This window comes from Filicampus tigris, chromosome 13 (genome assembly GCF_054856515.1).
Source record: "Filicampus tigris isolate MCC_2025a chromosome 13, RoL_Ftig_1.0, whole genome shotgun sequence".
Classification (NCBI taxonomy): Eukaryota; Metazoa; Chordata; class Actinopteri; order Syngnathiformes; family Syngnathidae; genus Filicampus; species Filicampus tigris.
In genome coordinates this window covers 3,679,557-3,697,078 of record NC_141229.1, presented here as the reverse complement: position 1 = coordinate 3,697,078, position 17,522 = coordinate 3,679,557, and the positions used below count along the sequence as shown (strand labels likewise).

Here is a 17,522-nt window from a genome sequence, read left to right as displayed (position 1 = left end):
TTGAGAAAAAAAATCTTGATCGTAAAAGAATAAAATCATACATTAAAAAAAAATAAAATAAAGACAAAATTCATGACTTGATAGTCATATTTTTGTAATAGTCGTATATTTTTAAGAAACGGTTATATCATTCTCGGATTAAAAAGTGATATCCATAAAATAATTTATTTCAAGAAAACAAATGATAGTACAGTATTTTGAGACTAAATTCATAATATTATGTCTAGGGATGGGTGAGAACCGATACCAGGTATCAATAGTGGGCGGATACACTGCCTTATTTCAAGGTATCGGTACTCGCGATGGCGGCCGATACTTATAAGTAAATATAAGTACTCAAAAGTACTAGTGGTATAGGTATCAGTGACAACTAAAGACTTAAATTCTCGTCATGGTATTGGTCTGAAAAAAAGTGGTATCGAACCCCTAATTTCCTCAAATCCCTAATTTTCTCAAAACGTCAAAAATGTGCAATTTTGCACGAATAGTTGCTTGTTTTCGAGAAAAAACTTTTAGTAAAAGTTTTTACTTTTTATTTGCGTAGTTTAAAAGTCTTAACCAAAAGACTCCTACACGACGAGGCCTTCCGCCAACACGCTAGCACACAGCTTTGAAATCATACATTTCTGAGAATAAAGTCGTAATTTATTCTATATTTAATTAGTTTTAACTAATAGTTTTTCAAGAAAAAAGGTTGCATATTTTCAAGTAAAAATTGTGTATTTTAATGGTTAAAAAGTTATCCCAAGCAAATATCGTCATATATTTTCAAAAGTCTAAATATTACAAGAAAAAGTCATTACTGGATTGAATTTATTTCAAGAAAAAAAGCTGCACATTTTGGGGGGAAAAAAGATGCATTTTCAACAACAAAGTCCTAATCTTAAAAACAAATGTAAAGTCAAATATTAAAAAAAAAAAAAAGTCATATTGAGAAGAGTTAATGGTACAAGAATAAGGTCATATATTTTTGATAAAAAGGCATCATCTTAAATTAAATTTGCATCATTTTTGGGAAAAAGCTATTTTCTAGAATTTTTTTTGGGGGGGGCGAAATAATTACATGACTATAATTATGAATGATTTTCATTGAATGTGATCTATAAATGTGTTGGACAAGTTGGATCTTTCCTCATTTGTCTTGTAAACACGTCAAGTTGAAACAGCCTGCAGGGCTTGTTTTTCTGTTTTTCTTTTTTTGTAATTGCTGTGGCACAACAGGATCGTTGACTATAATTGATAGTTGGTGATGAATAACGGTAATTAACTGGCGTGCTGCCCCGTCTGCGCTTTGACTCGCTCAATGGAAGAAGTGTGAGGGGTGGCTTTGAAATAGAACATTTTTTGGGGGGGGGGGGGGGGGGTTCAAGCCTTCCTGCTTATTTATTTATGCATTTAAAAAAATCTGGTTACTGCACTGTGCCGCCTCATGTCCTGTTGATCTGAAAAGCGCCTATTTTGGAGGTTGCCATGGTTACTGACAGCCAGAACTCAACAATAACAGTACCTGAACGCGTCATTAGAGCAAACCGATTCCTCTTTGATGGTTCTGTTGATGATAACCCGGTTCTGTTGATGATAACCCGTTCCAGGAGTCTGGTTTGGGATTTTAAAACAATTGTAGAAACACCGGAAATGGGCTCTTTGCACATAAAGTCGTGACGTCGCGGAAGTTAAACATCTGTATGTTAAAAAGGCAAAATTAGTAATACATGGATAATTTATTCACGTTTAAATGATGATTTCATTCGAATTAATTTGTCGATTATTTAATGAGTTAAAAACCACGTTACATTCATTGTGTATTTCAAATTAAAAAAGCAATATTTTAAATATTTATCAAATATAATTGTAAAACCTTGTTCTGATAATAAAATAATATTTAATAAGGTAAACTATGTGATTATAATTGTGTATATTAAATATTTCACATCTTTTAATTTTATTATTTGCAGTAAATCAGTTTCACCAATTATTTAAGGAGATAAATGAATAACAAATAAATAACTAATATTGATATGTACTGCATATGTGCATTTGTTTAACTAATGCGTATTTCAATATTTACAATCAATTTATATAAAACAATAATTCAATGAATGTGAATGTTTTTGAAATTATTTTACATTCTAATTTAATCACACATAATAGATTAATACATTATTTCATTAAATAAATGAATAATCACTCAAAAAATTAATCATATGTCTTTTGTGTAAGTATAAATATATTTTTTAAGTAATACTTTTTATTTTATTGTTCACAATAATCACATTTAAAATTTGGTTTCATAATAAATTATTTATAATTGATTTCAAAGTAATTATTGAATAGCTTCAATGTGTGCAACGCTAATTGTGAAATTGTGTTACTCATTCAACTTTTATTGTGCACAATAAATCAATGAACCTACTCTTTAACCAGAAACAAAAGAATGAAGCCAAACAAATAATCAATCCCTAACTAAATTCAAACCATTTTTTGGGGTCGCCTAAATTCTCGCTCATGTAAACGCTCGAGATGTTCCCTCCTACTTTGCTCGCCGCTGCAAATAAATTGCACTTAGACGTGGCTGCGGCTGAGCGGTCGGCGGCCAGTCCAGCGTGCGTCCCGTGTCCCTCACATCACCTCACATCAAGGAGTATGCCAGCAATGAGCCAACACTTCATCCCTGCCATTGGCCCGCCCGCTTCCAGTATTTTGGGCGTGTTGAGTGACCCTTGTTGCCGTGTGGCGCGGCGACCCAATCGGAAGCGCTTGATGGAGGGTGTGCCGGCTTCGCAGGCGGTTGTCTGTTGCCACCACCAGTGTTAACTGGATGGTTGGCGTGAGGAGGGGGCACCTAAATCTGTCGCCCCCCCCCCCCGTACTATGGCATCCCGCTAACAGACTCGCTGTCGCCTCAGTGTAAATAGACCCGCGCGTATGTGAATGTTTTCATTCCCCCCCACCCCCCCCCCCCACCCTTTTTTTGTTGCCATGCATGTTGTCGTTCTCTGTACGCGTTGCAATCCACACTTGGTTCCAATTAAAAACACGCATTTGAGTTTTAGATTTTCTATGCATGTAGTTTCTCATGACTGGTTAAGTCATTGGTTTTAGAGATTATAAATGTTGAGGTTGTTGCACATGCTTAACGGGGGGAACGCAAGGCAAACATTTTCTTTGCGATAGTATGTCCTATGAGCGCCCAGTAGTATAAACACAGTATTCGGATTCATATTTTGATGAATCCATCCATTTTTATCGATCTCGGTCGGCAGCCATTTTGTCCTACATCTCCCTCGGCTGATGTCATCGCGCCTGTTTTCTGGTTGTTGTCTGGTCACGTGACGTTCGCAATGCGAGCCCAAAGGCAATTTGACGTCCTTGTATAGTAGGAATGAAAGCCTGCTATTTGCAGCGCTGGAGCCACAGGTTGCAGACCCCTGATTTCATGCGATAATGCTGATTGACAAAAGAGAACTTTTGAGGTGTTTCTAGTCATTTGTAGCGTTTTAAGAACCCAACTTCTCCTCAGTATCACCTTCAGATCATTTTAGGAAAGCAACCCTGCGCTACCGTAGGTCACAGCCGGATTTGAGAATAGCTTCCCTGACACCCAATAGCAACTGTGGGAATTCTACTAATATTCTTCTCGGCCCCACTCGCACATTAAAGTGTCAGTCGAGCCGCAAACAAGGCTCTGACGGAATGCCCTGTGCACTTAATAGGCCACTTTTTTGCCACTTGGGACTAAAGCCTGCCGCGGTGTCATGGTCCTCACTTAGCGCTGAGCTCCACCTGTCAAATGGCACCCACGTGTGACGTAAAATTTGAAGCGGGCCCGTCTGCCGGCCCAACTCGGCGGGAGACCGTAAGCGGACTCGTTGAAATCCATGCCGCTGTGTGCCCGTTTCACATTTGTGTTTTATAGGAGGGAATCTAAAAAGAGAGCTTTTAACAATGTGGCGGTGCACATAGCTGATTTAAGTGCAGCCCTGTTGGCTGCGACCCTGGACGGGATAAGCATATTGGAAAATGGATGCACGGAGGGCATATATCCTGATTTAAGATCGTAAATTTGTGGCGCCTGTACATTTCAGCAAAGGCCAAGGTGATGTGATGTACGCATGAGCTCGAGCCTCAGCTGATGGCTCTATTAAGACCACCGCTCTGCTGTCTTGTATGTATGTATGTATATACACGTATGTATATATGTATATATATGTGTAACTATATACGTGTGTATATATATATGTGTATATATGTGTATATGTATATATATATGTATATGTGTATCTACATATACATATATGTATATGTATATATACGTATATATGTGTCTATGCATATATGTATATGTAGATATACGTATATGTGTATATATACGTGTATATTTATATGTATATATGCATATGTATATATGTGTACGTATATAAATACATATGTGTATAATATATATACTGTATACACATCTGTATGCGATTTAGGTGTTGAGTATAGCGATATCCATGCACTAAAAGAAATGCATTTTTTCATTATCTAATGAAATAAATCTTTTTTTCGTGCAACGCAACAAGCAATCTCAATGTATTGTTAGCTAATTCATTGTAACGCCCATAGATCCTATTCACCTATTGGATGGCAATGCGCATTTAATGTTGCATCTGCTTGGTCAAAGTCAGATAAAAGCTGACAAGTCCGTACGAACAAAAAAGAGCGACATCAGCTAATTCATACAAAGAAATATGCTATTGATAGTAAGCTGAAAAACATGACCATTTTCCAGCTTCTCTTTTTCCATCCCGTGTGTTTTATCCAGTCAGTCAACTGTTGACAGCTCAGAGAGAAGCCCGCTGCGCTTTGGCACAAAGGATTTTTTTGGGAAGGGGATGAAAGGGGAGCTTAGGAAAAGTATGCAGATAGGAAGGTAATAACTGTCTGTCCGAGACGACACGAGGAGAGGATTTGCACAAAAACACTTTATACACACGGAGGGACAAGTTGAGGGGTAAAAAAAAAAAAAACAAGCGGCGATATTAACGGGTGGGGTCAACGTAGTTTGGGGGCGAGGGGGCTTTCCAACGCTGTACAGTTGTTGACTCTGCTTCGCTGAAGAATGACATCACTCCTTCTACAGGAAATAAGGTCACAGCGGGAACGCATGCCAAGTGGGGGAAGACGCTTGTTTGGACTAAACGCGCAAAGTACAAGGCCCAACAATAGTGCTTTGAAATAGGATTTCCCAATGTGGCTCAAACAGAGTGTCCGACAGTCTCTTTAAAAATATACGTATTGAAAACATAAATGAAACGATGACGAAAAGATCATTGGATACGTATCCCTATACATGGCCAACGATACACCTCAAGAACGATACATTTTCAAGTGGAATGATTCGATTCGTTTCGATTCACTTGTTTACGATTCCATTCGATACGGTGTGGTGCTAGCTTTTGCCACGCTTGTTATCATCTAACGGCATGTAAAAGCTCTCCAAAGCCCAAACTATTCACGTTGATTCAATTCAAAGAAGCAGCACATCATCAGAAACATCAAGCCAATTTATTCCTGGTGTGCATCTCTGATAAAAAAACGATTCAACGATGTGGGGTGGGGTACGATACATGGGGTGCAACACAATCAGTTTGGTTCAATCAAAAATGATGTTCTCATTCAAACCGTTTTTCTTACAAACCAAATATATATGTATATATGTATGTATATATGTATGTATATATATATGTGTATATATATATATGTGTGTGTATGTATATGTATATGTGTGTGTATGTATATGTATATATGTGTATATGTATATGTGGATATATATATATATGTACATATATATATATATATATATATATATACATCATTAATGTACATGTGTACATCATTAAATGAATGAAATTATAATTCAATTCTGGATCCACACTAAAATGGGTTTGTTTTTTTTTTTTTGCGTAAATGGGTGAAGTACTTTGGAGCAAACCTTACTCACAAGGACAAAGAAACCGTGACCTCCTGCCTCTTTTCCAATATTGGTCACACTATCCAAAGTTGAGGTGAAACACTCGGCAGCCGGTGCTCTGCTCGTATTGGTAACCGTTAAGCCGCTGACATCATCGCCCGGCCCGCCGCTCCCATAGCAGCCTGGGACGTCCTCCAAACGGCTGTTCCCACTTTAGCATCAAACTTTTTTTTCCCTTTTTTTTTTTTTTTTAAAGCGAGTCACCTTTTCATCTGGAAGCTTTTAACTCGGCTGGAGGCTGTGTCACCATGGCAACCACCAAAACATGTTTTGGAGCATCGGAGGTGGGAGGGAGGCTTCACGGGACTCCCCCACTCCACAATGATGGCTGGATGGTGGGACTCCCTCCCAAGAGCTCGCAGGGAGGCTGTTTTGGGAAAGATGTGGCGCTGGGCCTTTTTTTACTATGATTTTACTATGACTTTTATTTTTTTTTTTGAACGGTGAATAAGCATGACAAGCAAGGTTGTGTTTGCAAAAACATTTGACCTGATTTCCATTCACGTGTCATTTTCGCTGCCATATATTGTAACTAATATATTGTTAAAATAATACAAATATTTGTTTCAAGAATTCCTAATGTAAAAAAATGAAAACAAATATATGTATACATGTACATATACATTTGAATACATACTAAAAACTAGCATGAAAGCAATAAATAATTATAAAATAAAACATTAAAAATACAGTAAGATAATTTTTTTAATAATAAAAATATTGACAAAATGCAAACATGTTCTGTTTGGTACAACTACCACTAGTGGTATGTGGGCCCCCCCTAGTGGTATGCAAAAGAACCAAGGAATGTTGGTGTGGGATGTGACAGTGCTTTTAAACTCCTTCCTCATCCTCTACAGTACATTTATTAAGCCCAGTTCGGTTATATTTATCTTTGAAGTTGAATAAAACAGAGCTGTACTTAGCATTTAATAATTCTGAGCTGTTTTTTTTTTTTCTTCAAACATTTATTTAGGTTCATTTTTAACTTAACTTTTGTGTGCAACATGTTTTAATTTGATCCTTAAATAAGTACTAGTTTTCATTCTCCAATATTCAAGTACAGTGGCAATGTTCAGAATGTTACAGTGGCCTAAAATATTGAATGTAATACTTATTTATTTATTTATTTATTTATTATCATCATATTTATTATCATTATTATTATTATTATTAGTAGTAGTAGTAGTAGTAGTAGCAGTAGTATTTTAATATACATTTTTTTAGTATTTTATTGTTGGTCATTTTGGTGACACTTTTTTAGGTGGTGGTGCTGGATGTAAAAAAAAAACGAATAGAAAGAAAGAAAATAAAAAGAGAACCACTGCCATAAGCAGTGCAGAACTGTGGGATTTTTGTTTTTGTTTTTATTTTTTGGTCATTTTTTTAAATTTGTTGTGTTCAACCAGTAAAAAAAAAAAAAAAAAAAAAACAGCCAAATGAATGTTTTATGTATTCATCCATATATTTTTTATTTTACAGATAAAATAAATATATTTTTATATATTTTTAATATGTGTATTGTTAATAGTATACATTATTTTCTTTCTTATAATGGACTTTTTCATGACATTTATTCTTTTGAGAATTTTATTCAACAGAACCCTAGAAAACATGGCGACAGTTTGACAGGGCCACTAGTAAGGTTCGCGGTACCAAGGAGTGATCTGCTGCCCCCTAGTGTGGTTTTCTTAGCCTGTGGGTCTGGTCTTTAGCTCTATCTCGTGGAAGTTCTGATAATTAAAAGATATGATAAATTAAATTAATTCAAAAATCTGGATTTTTTTTTTTAAAGGCATACGCTACTATAATAAACTATACAGTTTTACACAATTTTGGACAATCTTGTTCAAATCTGTCAAAATGTTTCAGCTGAGGCCCGTTCGTCTCTCGACCATTATGAACCTTAAAATAGCCACTGAGAAAATGAAGCTTTACCCCTGTGATGGCCAAATGTGTCAAAATAAAAATGAGCAACTAATATTTAAGAATAAATCACAAACAAGGTGGTTAGTTCAATGAGCGTGTGAAAAATCAAGTGTTGCCAGCAAGTAAAATCATCAGATGTTGTCGTCACATTGTCACCGTTCTCACATGTCCATAACTCTGATTCAAGCTCTCAAGTCAACCCGGACGCCCGGTCATGTGACTCAAACGATAGCTGCTGAGCTACATTTGCGCCTTGCACGTTACTAGCTTGTATAACAGTTATTTGGAACACACCATAAGGGAATTATTGCGTTCAAGGACTACGGGAAGAATCAACGCCATGTATGCTGATGTATACACGACTTGCAGATCTTTAAGTTTTCATATGGTTCCCCATATTAAAAGAATTCATTTGGAATCTTTCTTGTAGCTAATATTTCAAGTGTGACTCAAAACAAAGCTAACATTCCAGGTTTAAGTTGTGCTACATTAAATAAACAATCCAATTGATTTTGTATGATAGCCCAAACAGCAGTTCTGGTTGAACTTAGGCGAACTTTAAGGATATGTTGAAGCGTTCTAGCCGAGACTTTAAAACAGGCTGTGGAAAAGCTTTGCTTTGCCGACTCGGAGGCAAGAACCGCAACAAACGTCTTTGATGACCAGCATTTCCTGAGCGTGGTTCCGATCCTTTTGCGCCAAAGTCTGAAGAAACTATCAGCCTGTCCTCCCTCTCTCCAATGGGTTGTCCATCTTTGCTCTGTCTGGCTCTCTTTAAGGCCAAACAAAACTTGTATTATTATTAGAATTTAACCGCAAACACAGAATCATTTTGACCTTGAATCTCTTCTTTGTGGATGCGTATGTTCCTGGAATCTGCCTAGCGCCCCAATCAGAAATAAACATGCAATGGAGTTGCTATGTGCGCACGGATCATTTTACACACGGCCGCTAGGCGATCGTCGCTCCGAGCAGGTGTTTTAGGAAGTAGCTTTGTAACACGCTATTCTCTGCGAGAAGTCGTTCCTCGGAAGTGGCGTGCACACATTCAGCGTAACAGTTGGTGCTGCAGGACAGCTGAACCCCCCCCCCCCTCCAGCCCTCCCCCAACTCCCCCTTTGAACCACTTATCTTCCCATCATGCCTTCACTTCATTGGGCTGACTTGCCTGTTGCTGTATCGCAGCGGGGAAAGGGGAAGCGCTGTGAAAAACACACCTGTTGTCTTCATTGCCCTCTCTTCATTCACTTGTCCTTCTGTGACTTACGGCCGGCTCACAAAAATCTGATTTCTGAATCCAGTGTTTTCCCCCTTCGTTTATATGAAAAGCAAACAATTACATTATTCATGTTTTTCCTGGGATGATATGTATCTATCTATCTCTCTAGCTAGCTAGCCAGCTAGCTATCTAGCTATCTACCAAGCTACGTATCTGGCTATCTATCTATCAAGCTAGCTAGCTAGCTAGACAGATAGATGGATAGATATCATCCCAGGAAAAACATGAATAATGTAATTGTTTGCTTTTTAGCCAGCTAGCTAGCTATGTATCTAGCATTTAGCTATCAAAATGCTACAATAACATGGATGGATGATACGCAGACAATCTGGTCATTTTTTTTCGAAATAATAAAACATTTTTCACACTCGGACTTTGTTTGTAAATGCGTGTTTATGTGCTTCCGGGTCAGTTTAGAGGCTAGCTTAGCCTAGCCTCTAATGCGCGAGACGATAGTACGTGCTTAATATCAAAAACTGATTTTAGGTCTTTGTATTACAAGCGAATTTTAAAGCAATTCCAACCCACGACTGAAAACGCTCCTTTTGTTGCTTTGGTTTACCCGGAAAATGACCCGTAAGTACATAAACACGCATTTTTAAAAAATGCGTCCTCTCGCAAAAAACTTTGCGTTATCTCGCAATTTTTCTGAGGGAATGCAAATCTTTGCGAGGGAACGCAAAGTTTTTTTTGTTTGTTTTCTTTTGATTATTAATTTCTTTTAACTATTAATTTGAACTGTTCAAAGTTGGATATGCTCCCCTTTTACGGGGTTGCAGCCAGACCTCTGTGAAAAGTGTACCGTTATATGCTAGCTAGTAAAATGTGTATATCATTGACTCTTAAAATTGTTAAAGTTGGAATTTATAAAAAAAATATATGATGTGAATTACAGTCATGTGTTGGTGCCTTGCCACCTTTTATTCATTCTAAAACACTTTGCTACATTTATTATAATGTCAGTTTCGTAACGTGTGCAGCATTGCAGCAAATATATTTTAATAATAAACGAGTCGACGTAACATCCTCTTTGCATGGTGCTCGTTTGTTGATAGTCACAAGATACAGTGATTAATGTTTCCTCCTGCAGCACATCAGGAAAAGTGTGTTTGTGTACGTGTGTGTGTGTGTGTGTGTGTGTGGGATTGGTATGCGACCTTGGTTCAGTACAGCGTGGAGTTGATCCAAAGAATTCAGCAGGGGTGCACACAGCGGAGTTACCCTAAAAGAACACAAGGATGTATCTGGGAAAGTCGCTAGCACACATTAGATATGAAAAAGAAATAATAGTAATGATAAACATGCATACAAACAAATAATTAATGAGTTGTTTTGGACAACAAACGCTGTCGGAGGTGTAATTGTAGGTGCTGAACACGACCGTTAGAGGGCGCCAGATTCTCCACTGTTACCGCGTAAGAAAAACAAAAGAGAGAAGTGTTTATTCCACTAGCAGATTGTGAGAAGCTTGCTTTCCTTATGGAATGTGCGCACAGCTGCATTACAGACATTTGGTCCAGTTTGGGCCTCACATTGACCAGTTTATTAGGTACACCTGCAAAATCTAATGGCATCTAAATTCAAGGAATTACAAAAAACAGGTGTCTTTACAGAGGCAATAATGGTCAGAGAGATCTTTATTTTTACTCTGTTGGACATCTTGTGTAGACTCGGTACAGTATTATTGTATGTAATATAATGAGTATATGTTTGTAGCCAGTAAAAATTGTGTTGAAATGACGATTACTAAACTAACTATAAATAGGTAAGAAATGTGTGTCTGGATAGATACGGTCTATATTTTGTAATGTATTTATAATTAACATATCGTCGCTGTCATGTGAAAAACACGTATGTTCAAATTTGGCCTTTTTAAAAATTTTCACGTTAATCGGATGTCTGTTATGCGGAAACCCCATTAATGTAAAAAAAATTTTTAAATGAAAGAAAAAAAAATGGACCGAAGAGGATTTATTACATTTTATCATAATTATTTCCAGTATGAAATACTTTTCTTTATGTTCTATTTCATATGAAATATATTTTTAAACTTTTATCGCATATGGCAGTATCGGCAATTGAGTAACTTTAAAACAAGTCATCTACTCGTCACAGATGTAGCAAAAAATGATGCTTATCCTTTAAGGTACGAGTTGTGTGGTGTGCTGCAAATTCTTTTTAACCAACAGTTGATTTAATAAAAATGATATTAACGCACTTTTATTTAAATTACATCTGTATATGCTGATGATTTTTTTTTTTATTCTTTAAAGTCAAGTATTAGTTACAATTTTTGATTTTTAAAGTACAATTTTTGGAATATATGTAGGATAAAATATCACATGAATTAAAAGACAGTAGAATAATGGAATAGAATTAAAATAGAATAGAATAATCCATTAATTTATTGCACTATATATATATGTGTGTATGTATATGTATGTGTATATATATATATATATATATATATATATATATATATATATATATATATTTGATTTATATATATATTATATATAATATATATTTATTATATATTTATAATATATACAAAATATATAATATATATTTAATATACAATATATCAGTATTTTTTTATTATTTTCTCACTAAATGCCTCTATAGTAAAGCCGTAAAAATACTCGTCATGATGAGTAAGGCACCGATCCAACAGAGCGCATGTTCAAGTTTCAGGACCGGGAGACAAACTTCTTGGAACTTCACCGACACGTCAGTCGCCGATTCATCACACGTCCCAAAATTACCTCTTTGGAAATAGTTCCTCTTTAATTGCCCCGCCCACTCACATGGAAGCGGCCTTTGCTTGGGGGAGGGGGGGGGGGGGGGGTGCAAAACGCCCCCCCCCCCCCCCTCGGCCCCTTCTCAATCGGTAAGCCGTGTATGTGCGCGTTGTCCGACTCCGTCAAGGCTCATGTTTCTCAGTGCGCTTGATTCCGAGCCCAGCTTGCTGAACGGCAGGCACCAGAGAGACTGCGTGAGGGGGGACACCGCAGGCTTCGCTAGCCCCCCGGACTGTGGATCATGCTCAGGTGGTCTTGTCACGCAGGAACCTTGCATGCTGGAAATAGCGCCACAAAGTCCGGTCGGGGAAGCTTCTGGGCTACTTTCTGGGCGACTTTTTTATCGGATCTCTAACCGGACGTTGGCGGGCGGGGGCGTTTTTGCGTGCGGAGACCCCCGACCATGATGATCAAGGAGACGTCGTTGCGCCGGGACCCCGACCTGAGGGGCGAGCTGGCCTTTCTGGCGCGGGGCTGTGACTTTGTCTTGCCGTCACGTTTCAAGAAAAGACTCAAGTCTTTTCAGCAGCAGCAACAGCAGCAACAGCAGCAGCAGCAACAGCAGCAGGTCAGTTTCTGCGACCGGCAGCACGGAAAACGGAAATCTGTCAAATGTGTCACGTTTGTGCAGCTTTTCTCACATAGGACATGCCCGGAATGACAAACTATTCTGAGGCAGATACCAGCAGGATATTAATAGACAGGAGGCGCAGGAATAGAGTGATAGAATGAATGCAGAGGGTGAGCGGGGTTCAGGGGCGGGGTCGTGGGGAGGGGGGGGGGGGCGGTGTTTGTACCGTTACAGCTGTCAGGCTCAATACACGCACTGTGCAAAATGGCCACCGGAAGGAAGCTTTGCATGCTAACAACTTCCCGTGTTGTCGTTTTGGGGGCGTGAAGCGGAGTCAAGTTTTTTGCCATTTGGCGCCTCTCGTTTTGCATCTGCCAAAGATTATTTTTCCTCAAATCCAGAACATCCCCAATGAATCACCGGGCGCATCGTCCAATGAAGAAAAATTAAACCCCTCCCTCAAATAACTTGACGTTTCCTATCAGTAAGCCAATGGTGAGGAAGCGTACTTGTCCCATGTCCAGGTGCATCGTCTACTTCCACATCTCAGCGTCCGTCCTTGACTTTGACTGCGATTACAACAACCTCAAGTTGACGCCGGGTCCCCACTTCGTCAAAGGGTGCATTGTTCAGTTCAGAAAAATGAATGCCTCTCTCAAACCACTTCACTTTTCCGAACAGGGAAAATCAAACAGTTCTGTTGGTCACCAAATCCGCAGCGCCTACAGAAGTGGTGAAGTGTGTGGACGATCTTGCGTATGGAGATTCTTTGAGGGGTGCTGCAAGACAACGGGGTGCCAGAGCCCATGACAGGGGCCGTCCGGTTTTAGAGTTTGCGATGTGGCTGTTAACATGCTCCATCATCTGTCATTTTAAGGGCATTGTTTTAAGTTGCGTTTAAATTAGGGATGGACCGATTATCGGATTATTGGCACCGATTTTTGGCTTCTTGACGAATATCGGCATCGGCCTTTTTTCCAAACTCAAGACATGTGAAAGTTTAACATTTCTGTCATTTAAAATTTTGAAATTTTCATTTACTGCGGAAAACTACATGGAGACATGCTGACAACCCCGGGTGCTCCCCGAACTTTTTGTTAGAATTTTATAACAGAGATGGATATTGTCAAAAATTACTTGAAATAATACGTTTTTTAAAAATGATGCAAACCTGAAACAATGTTCAATAAACATGCTTAAAGACATTGCAACAAAGTTAAGAGTACATTTTTCTTTAGATTTTGATGCCAATATTTTCCTTTTTATCGGCCTCCTTGACTACTAATTATCGGTATCGGCCCTGAAAAAAGCATATCGGTCAATATCGAGTTTAAAATGTCAGTAAAGTGTTTTGGGATCATATTGTAGGGGACATTTCGGCTTTTAAACTGTTACTGCTGTTAGTAATTCCGACACGGGGGGCCCCCCCCGGGGGAGTGCCCCGCAGCCTCGTCAGGGGAAAAAAGCATCCACAATGGAATTCCTTCTCGCCGATTCTTGTCACGTTTATAGGTGATGATGTATCCAAATGAAATTCCACCACATTCAACTTGTCTTTGAGTATTTAACGCCGCAAATGGGAAGTACGAACACTGTGCTCACGTCAGCGCTGGGACATACCTCCAGCCACGGAACACAACTGGAAAAAGTTCTACCAGAACACATACCCCATTTTCTCATGACATCCTCCTCCTCGTTTCACTTCAGGTCCAGTCCAAAGCGGAGAAGAAACCCGGCACGCCACCCCCGGCCCCTGCCCAGGCGTCCACCGTCCCGCATGCCCCCTCGCACCGCTCGCCCAGCCCCCCCCCAGCAGCTCCGGTGATCGTCGCCCCTCCTCCCCCCCCTCCTCCCGCCATCAACATTCCCAGGTTCTACTACCCTCGCGGGCTTCCTGCCGCCGGCCCGCCGGCCAACCACGACGCGGCCATCGCCGCCATCGAAGCGGCCTTCACTGAGTTTGAGGAGGAGAAGGCCGACATTTACGAGATGAGCAAGGTCGCCAAGGTACGTATCGCAAATGGCAAAAGTCTAAACACCCCTGTTCAACTGTCAGACTTTTGTGATTATTAAAAAAAAAAAAAAAAAAAATGAATGTGGCCTAAAACGTCTACAATCTAAAGGTGGAGTTTGCAGTTTCATAAACGGTAGGTAAACAAACCGTACTTAGCCACGGTTGCTACGACGCTAGCGTGGCTTACACACACCTGTGGTGTGGTGTTAGCCTTGTTTTGCTTCCAGAGCTGTCCAAATTCCTTCTTTTAAGCATTTGTCGCTAACTGGAGGTGAATTATCCAGCCAACCAAACAGAGGCTGTGGTGTGTGCCTGCGCGGGCACGCTAAATTAATGACAAGGATGCTTGGTCTCTATGTTCTCTGACAGACTGTTCTTGTAAAGGTGCGGTGTGTTTTCAAATAATAATCAAAACACAATTTGAGGCAGAAAATTGGGCCAGAAAGGGATTTTTTTTCCCAAAGATCACACTCTAAAAACAGTTGGGTTCAAAATAACACCATTTTGGGTCAAAAATGGACCAATCCACAAATTGGGTCAATTTGACCCACCTTCTTACTTGGTTTTGTACAAAACAGGCCAATTTTTGGGGTTGTTTAGTGCAAAAACAACCCAGCAAGTTGGGTCAAATTGACCCAAGTAGTAGATCGGTCCTTTTTTGACCCCAAATGGTGTTATTTTTAACCCAACTGTTATTAATAGAGATAATATTCTACTATCAGGTCATGAAGACAGTTTTAACATATACTGTGCGTACTATATGACAAAATGTTTTTTTTAAACTGACAACTTTTAATTGGAAGTAAATCTTTTCAATCTTACACTCAGCAAATACGCCATATTTAAAAGAACTAAAACTGAAAATAAAAACTAAAGAAAAAAAAAACATTTTTCATCAATTTTTTTTTTTAACGAATAAAAACGTAAGTACAGCGACAAAGTGTTTGTACTCGGTTAGATTGCAAGACTGGTAACGATTTGCTTTTGGGCGTTTTCCCTGCAGGCGTGCGAGTGTCCGCTGTACTGGAAGGCGGCCATGTTCTACGGGGCCGGCGGCGAACGGACGGGCTTCGTCTCAGTTCACTCCTTCATCGCCACCTGGAGGAAGTGAGTTGCATTTACAGCCGATCTGGATTGAAGCCACATACCGGGAGTGTTGAAACGACTCGTCCCTCCTGTAGGTTGCTGCACGGTTGCCATGACGACGCCTCAAGGTTTATCAACCTGCTCGCCAAACCCGGCTGTCAATACCTGGAGCAGGAGGACTTCATTCCTCTTCTGCAGGTCACTTGTTTTCTTCTACGTTCTTGATTGCATTTTTTACTCTACATTTATGTTTACATTTGCTATAGTTGTTTCGGTTACGTAATCAAAATACCCGAACTCTATCTTTATCCTCATTTGACTCAAAACTATTTGTTCTGTTTGTTTAGGACATCGTAGACACACATCCCGGACTCACGTTTCTGAAGGATGCACCTGAGTTTCATTCCCGCTATATCACAACGGTAATTAAAAAAAAAAAAAAAAAAAGAATCCATTCAATTAAATATCAAATAATGAAATGTTATTATATAATATTATAATGACGCATTGAAGCACATCATGGAAACTCTGATGGTCAGTCCGGCCTTGTATGCAGCAAATCCCTGCCACCCCCACCATGTCCCCTGTGGCCTCTTCCATGCCCATATTAGGACATTTCCTTCCGTGGAGTCCAGCTCACCATTTTGATTTTGCTGTCCGTGACATATTAGCCGCATGCTACAAGAACCAGGAAGTGGCTCAGCATCATATTCTTCAACTTGAACTTCTTTCATGCAGTAATGCACGCTACCATATTTTAAATTGTCTTTGGAAGTAAAAATGACTAATTTTAGAAATATATATTTGGGGAAATTTTAAATTATATACATTCAAATTTTTTCACTTAGATTTTGGTAGTCTGTGTTTATATTAGCGATACTAATAACTCATAAAAATAATTTCACACATTTAAAAAAAATAAATAAAAATACGTTCAACATAATTTTCTATCTGCAAATGGTACTCAAAAAAGATTAAAAAAAACTGTATATTCATATTTAACTTTTTGAAAATACTTTTTAACCCCGAATTACCATTGTATATTATAAGTGACTTGCGCAAAACAACTTTATTTACTATTATTATGAACTATTTTGTTATATATTTATTATTGTATTTCATTTTGTCATTTAAAATGTATAGATCGTCGCAGTCCACTGACAAACACTTATGTCCAGTTTTAGAATTTTTTTAAATGTTCACGTTAATGCGATGTCTAATGTGGAAACACCATTCACGTAAAAATAAAAAAATTTGAAAAAAATGGACACAAGTCTTTTTCACAGGACAGTGACGATATACTACACATACCATACTTAGTTACTTTTATATTTGATATGAACACAGTTTTTTTATTTTTTATTTTTTTTACTGAGTGGTGGGCTGGTTTTCATCTGTCAGTTATACCCTTTCTCCAGTCTTTCCTGCACTTAACTGAAAAAAAAAAAAAAAAAAGACAAAAATGGAGTTGACCCACTCGGGGGCTCAAATACGCCTTCGGCTCATTTTGCTGGAGTTAGCCCGGTCAGCGGACTCGGCGGTGTCAGCGGCTCGTAATCAACCTCGGCAATTGTTGCGGTAGGTGATCCAGCGTATCTTCTACGTGGTGAACCGCTCGTGGACGGGCCGCGTGTCCATGACGGAGCTGCGGCGCAGCAACTTCCTGCAGACGCTGGCGCTGCTGGAGGAGGAGGACGACATCAACCAGATCACCGACTACTTCTCCTACGAGCACTTCTACGTCATCTACTGCAAATTCTGGGAGCTGGACAGCGACCACGACCTCTACATCGACCACAAGGACCTGGCCCGGTACAACGACCATGGTG

General features: G+C 39.1%; 1 protein-coding gene across 2 annotated transcripts in view; it reads left to right on the top strand.

The window, feature by feature from the left end:
- The window catches only part of ppp2r3a (protein phosphatase 2, regulatory subunit B'', alpha), a 52,959-nt gene that overhangs the window by 28,361 nt on the left and 7,076 nt on the right, over positions 1-17,522 (top strand). For both annotated transcript variants that reach the window (XM_086049650.1, XM_086049649.1), the window contains exons 3-7: positions 14,301-14,600; positions 15,611-15,714; positions 15,789-15,891; positions 16,041-16,115; positions 17,276-17,519. In XM_086049650.1, the coding sequence (XP_085905776.1) occupies positions 14,301-14,600; positions 15,611-15,714; positions 15,789-15,891; positions 16,041-16,115; positions 17,276-17,519 (826 nt within the window). The remainder of the gene's footprint in view (positions 1-14,300; positions 14,601-15,610; positions 15,715-15,788; positions 15,892-16,040; positions 16,116-17,275; positions 17,520-17,522) is intronic.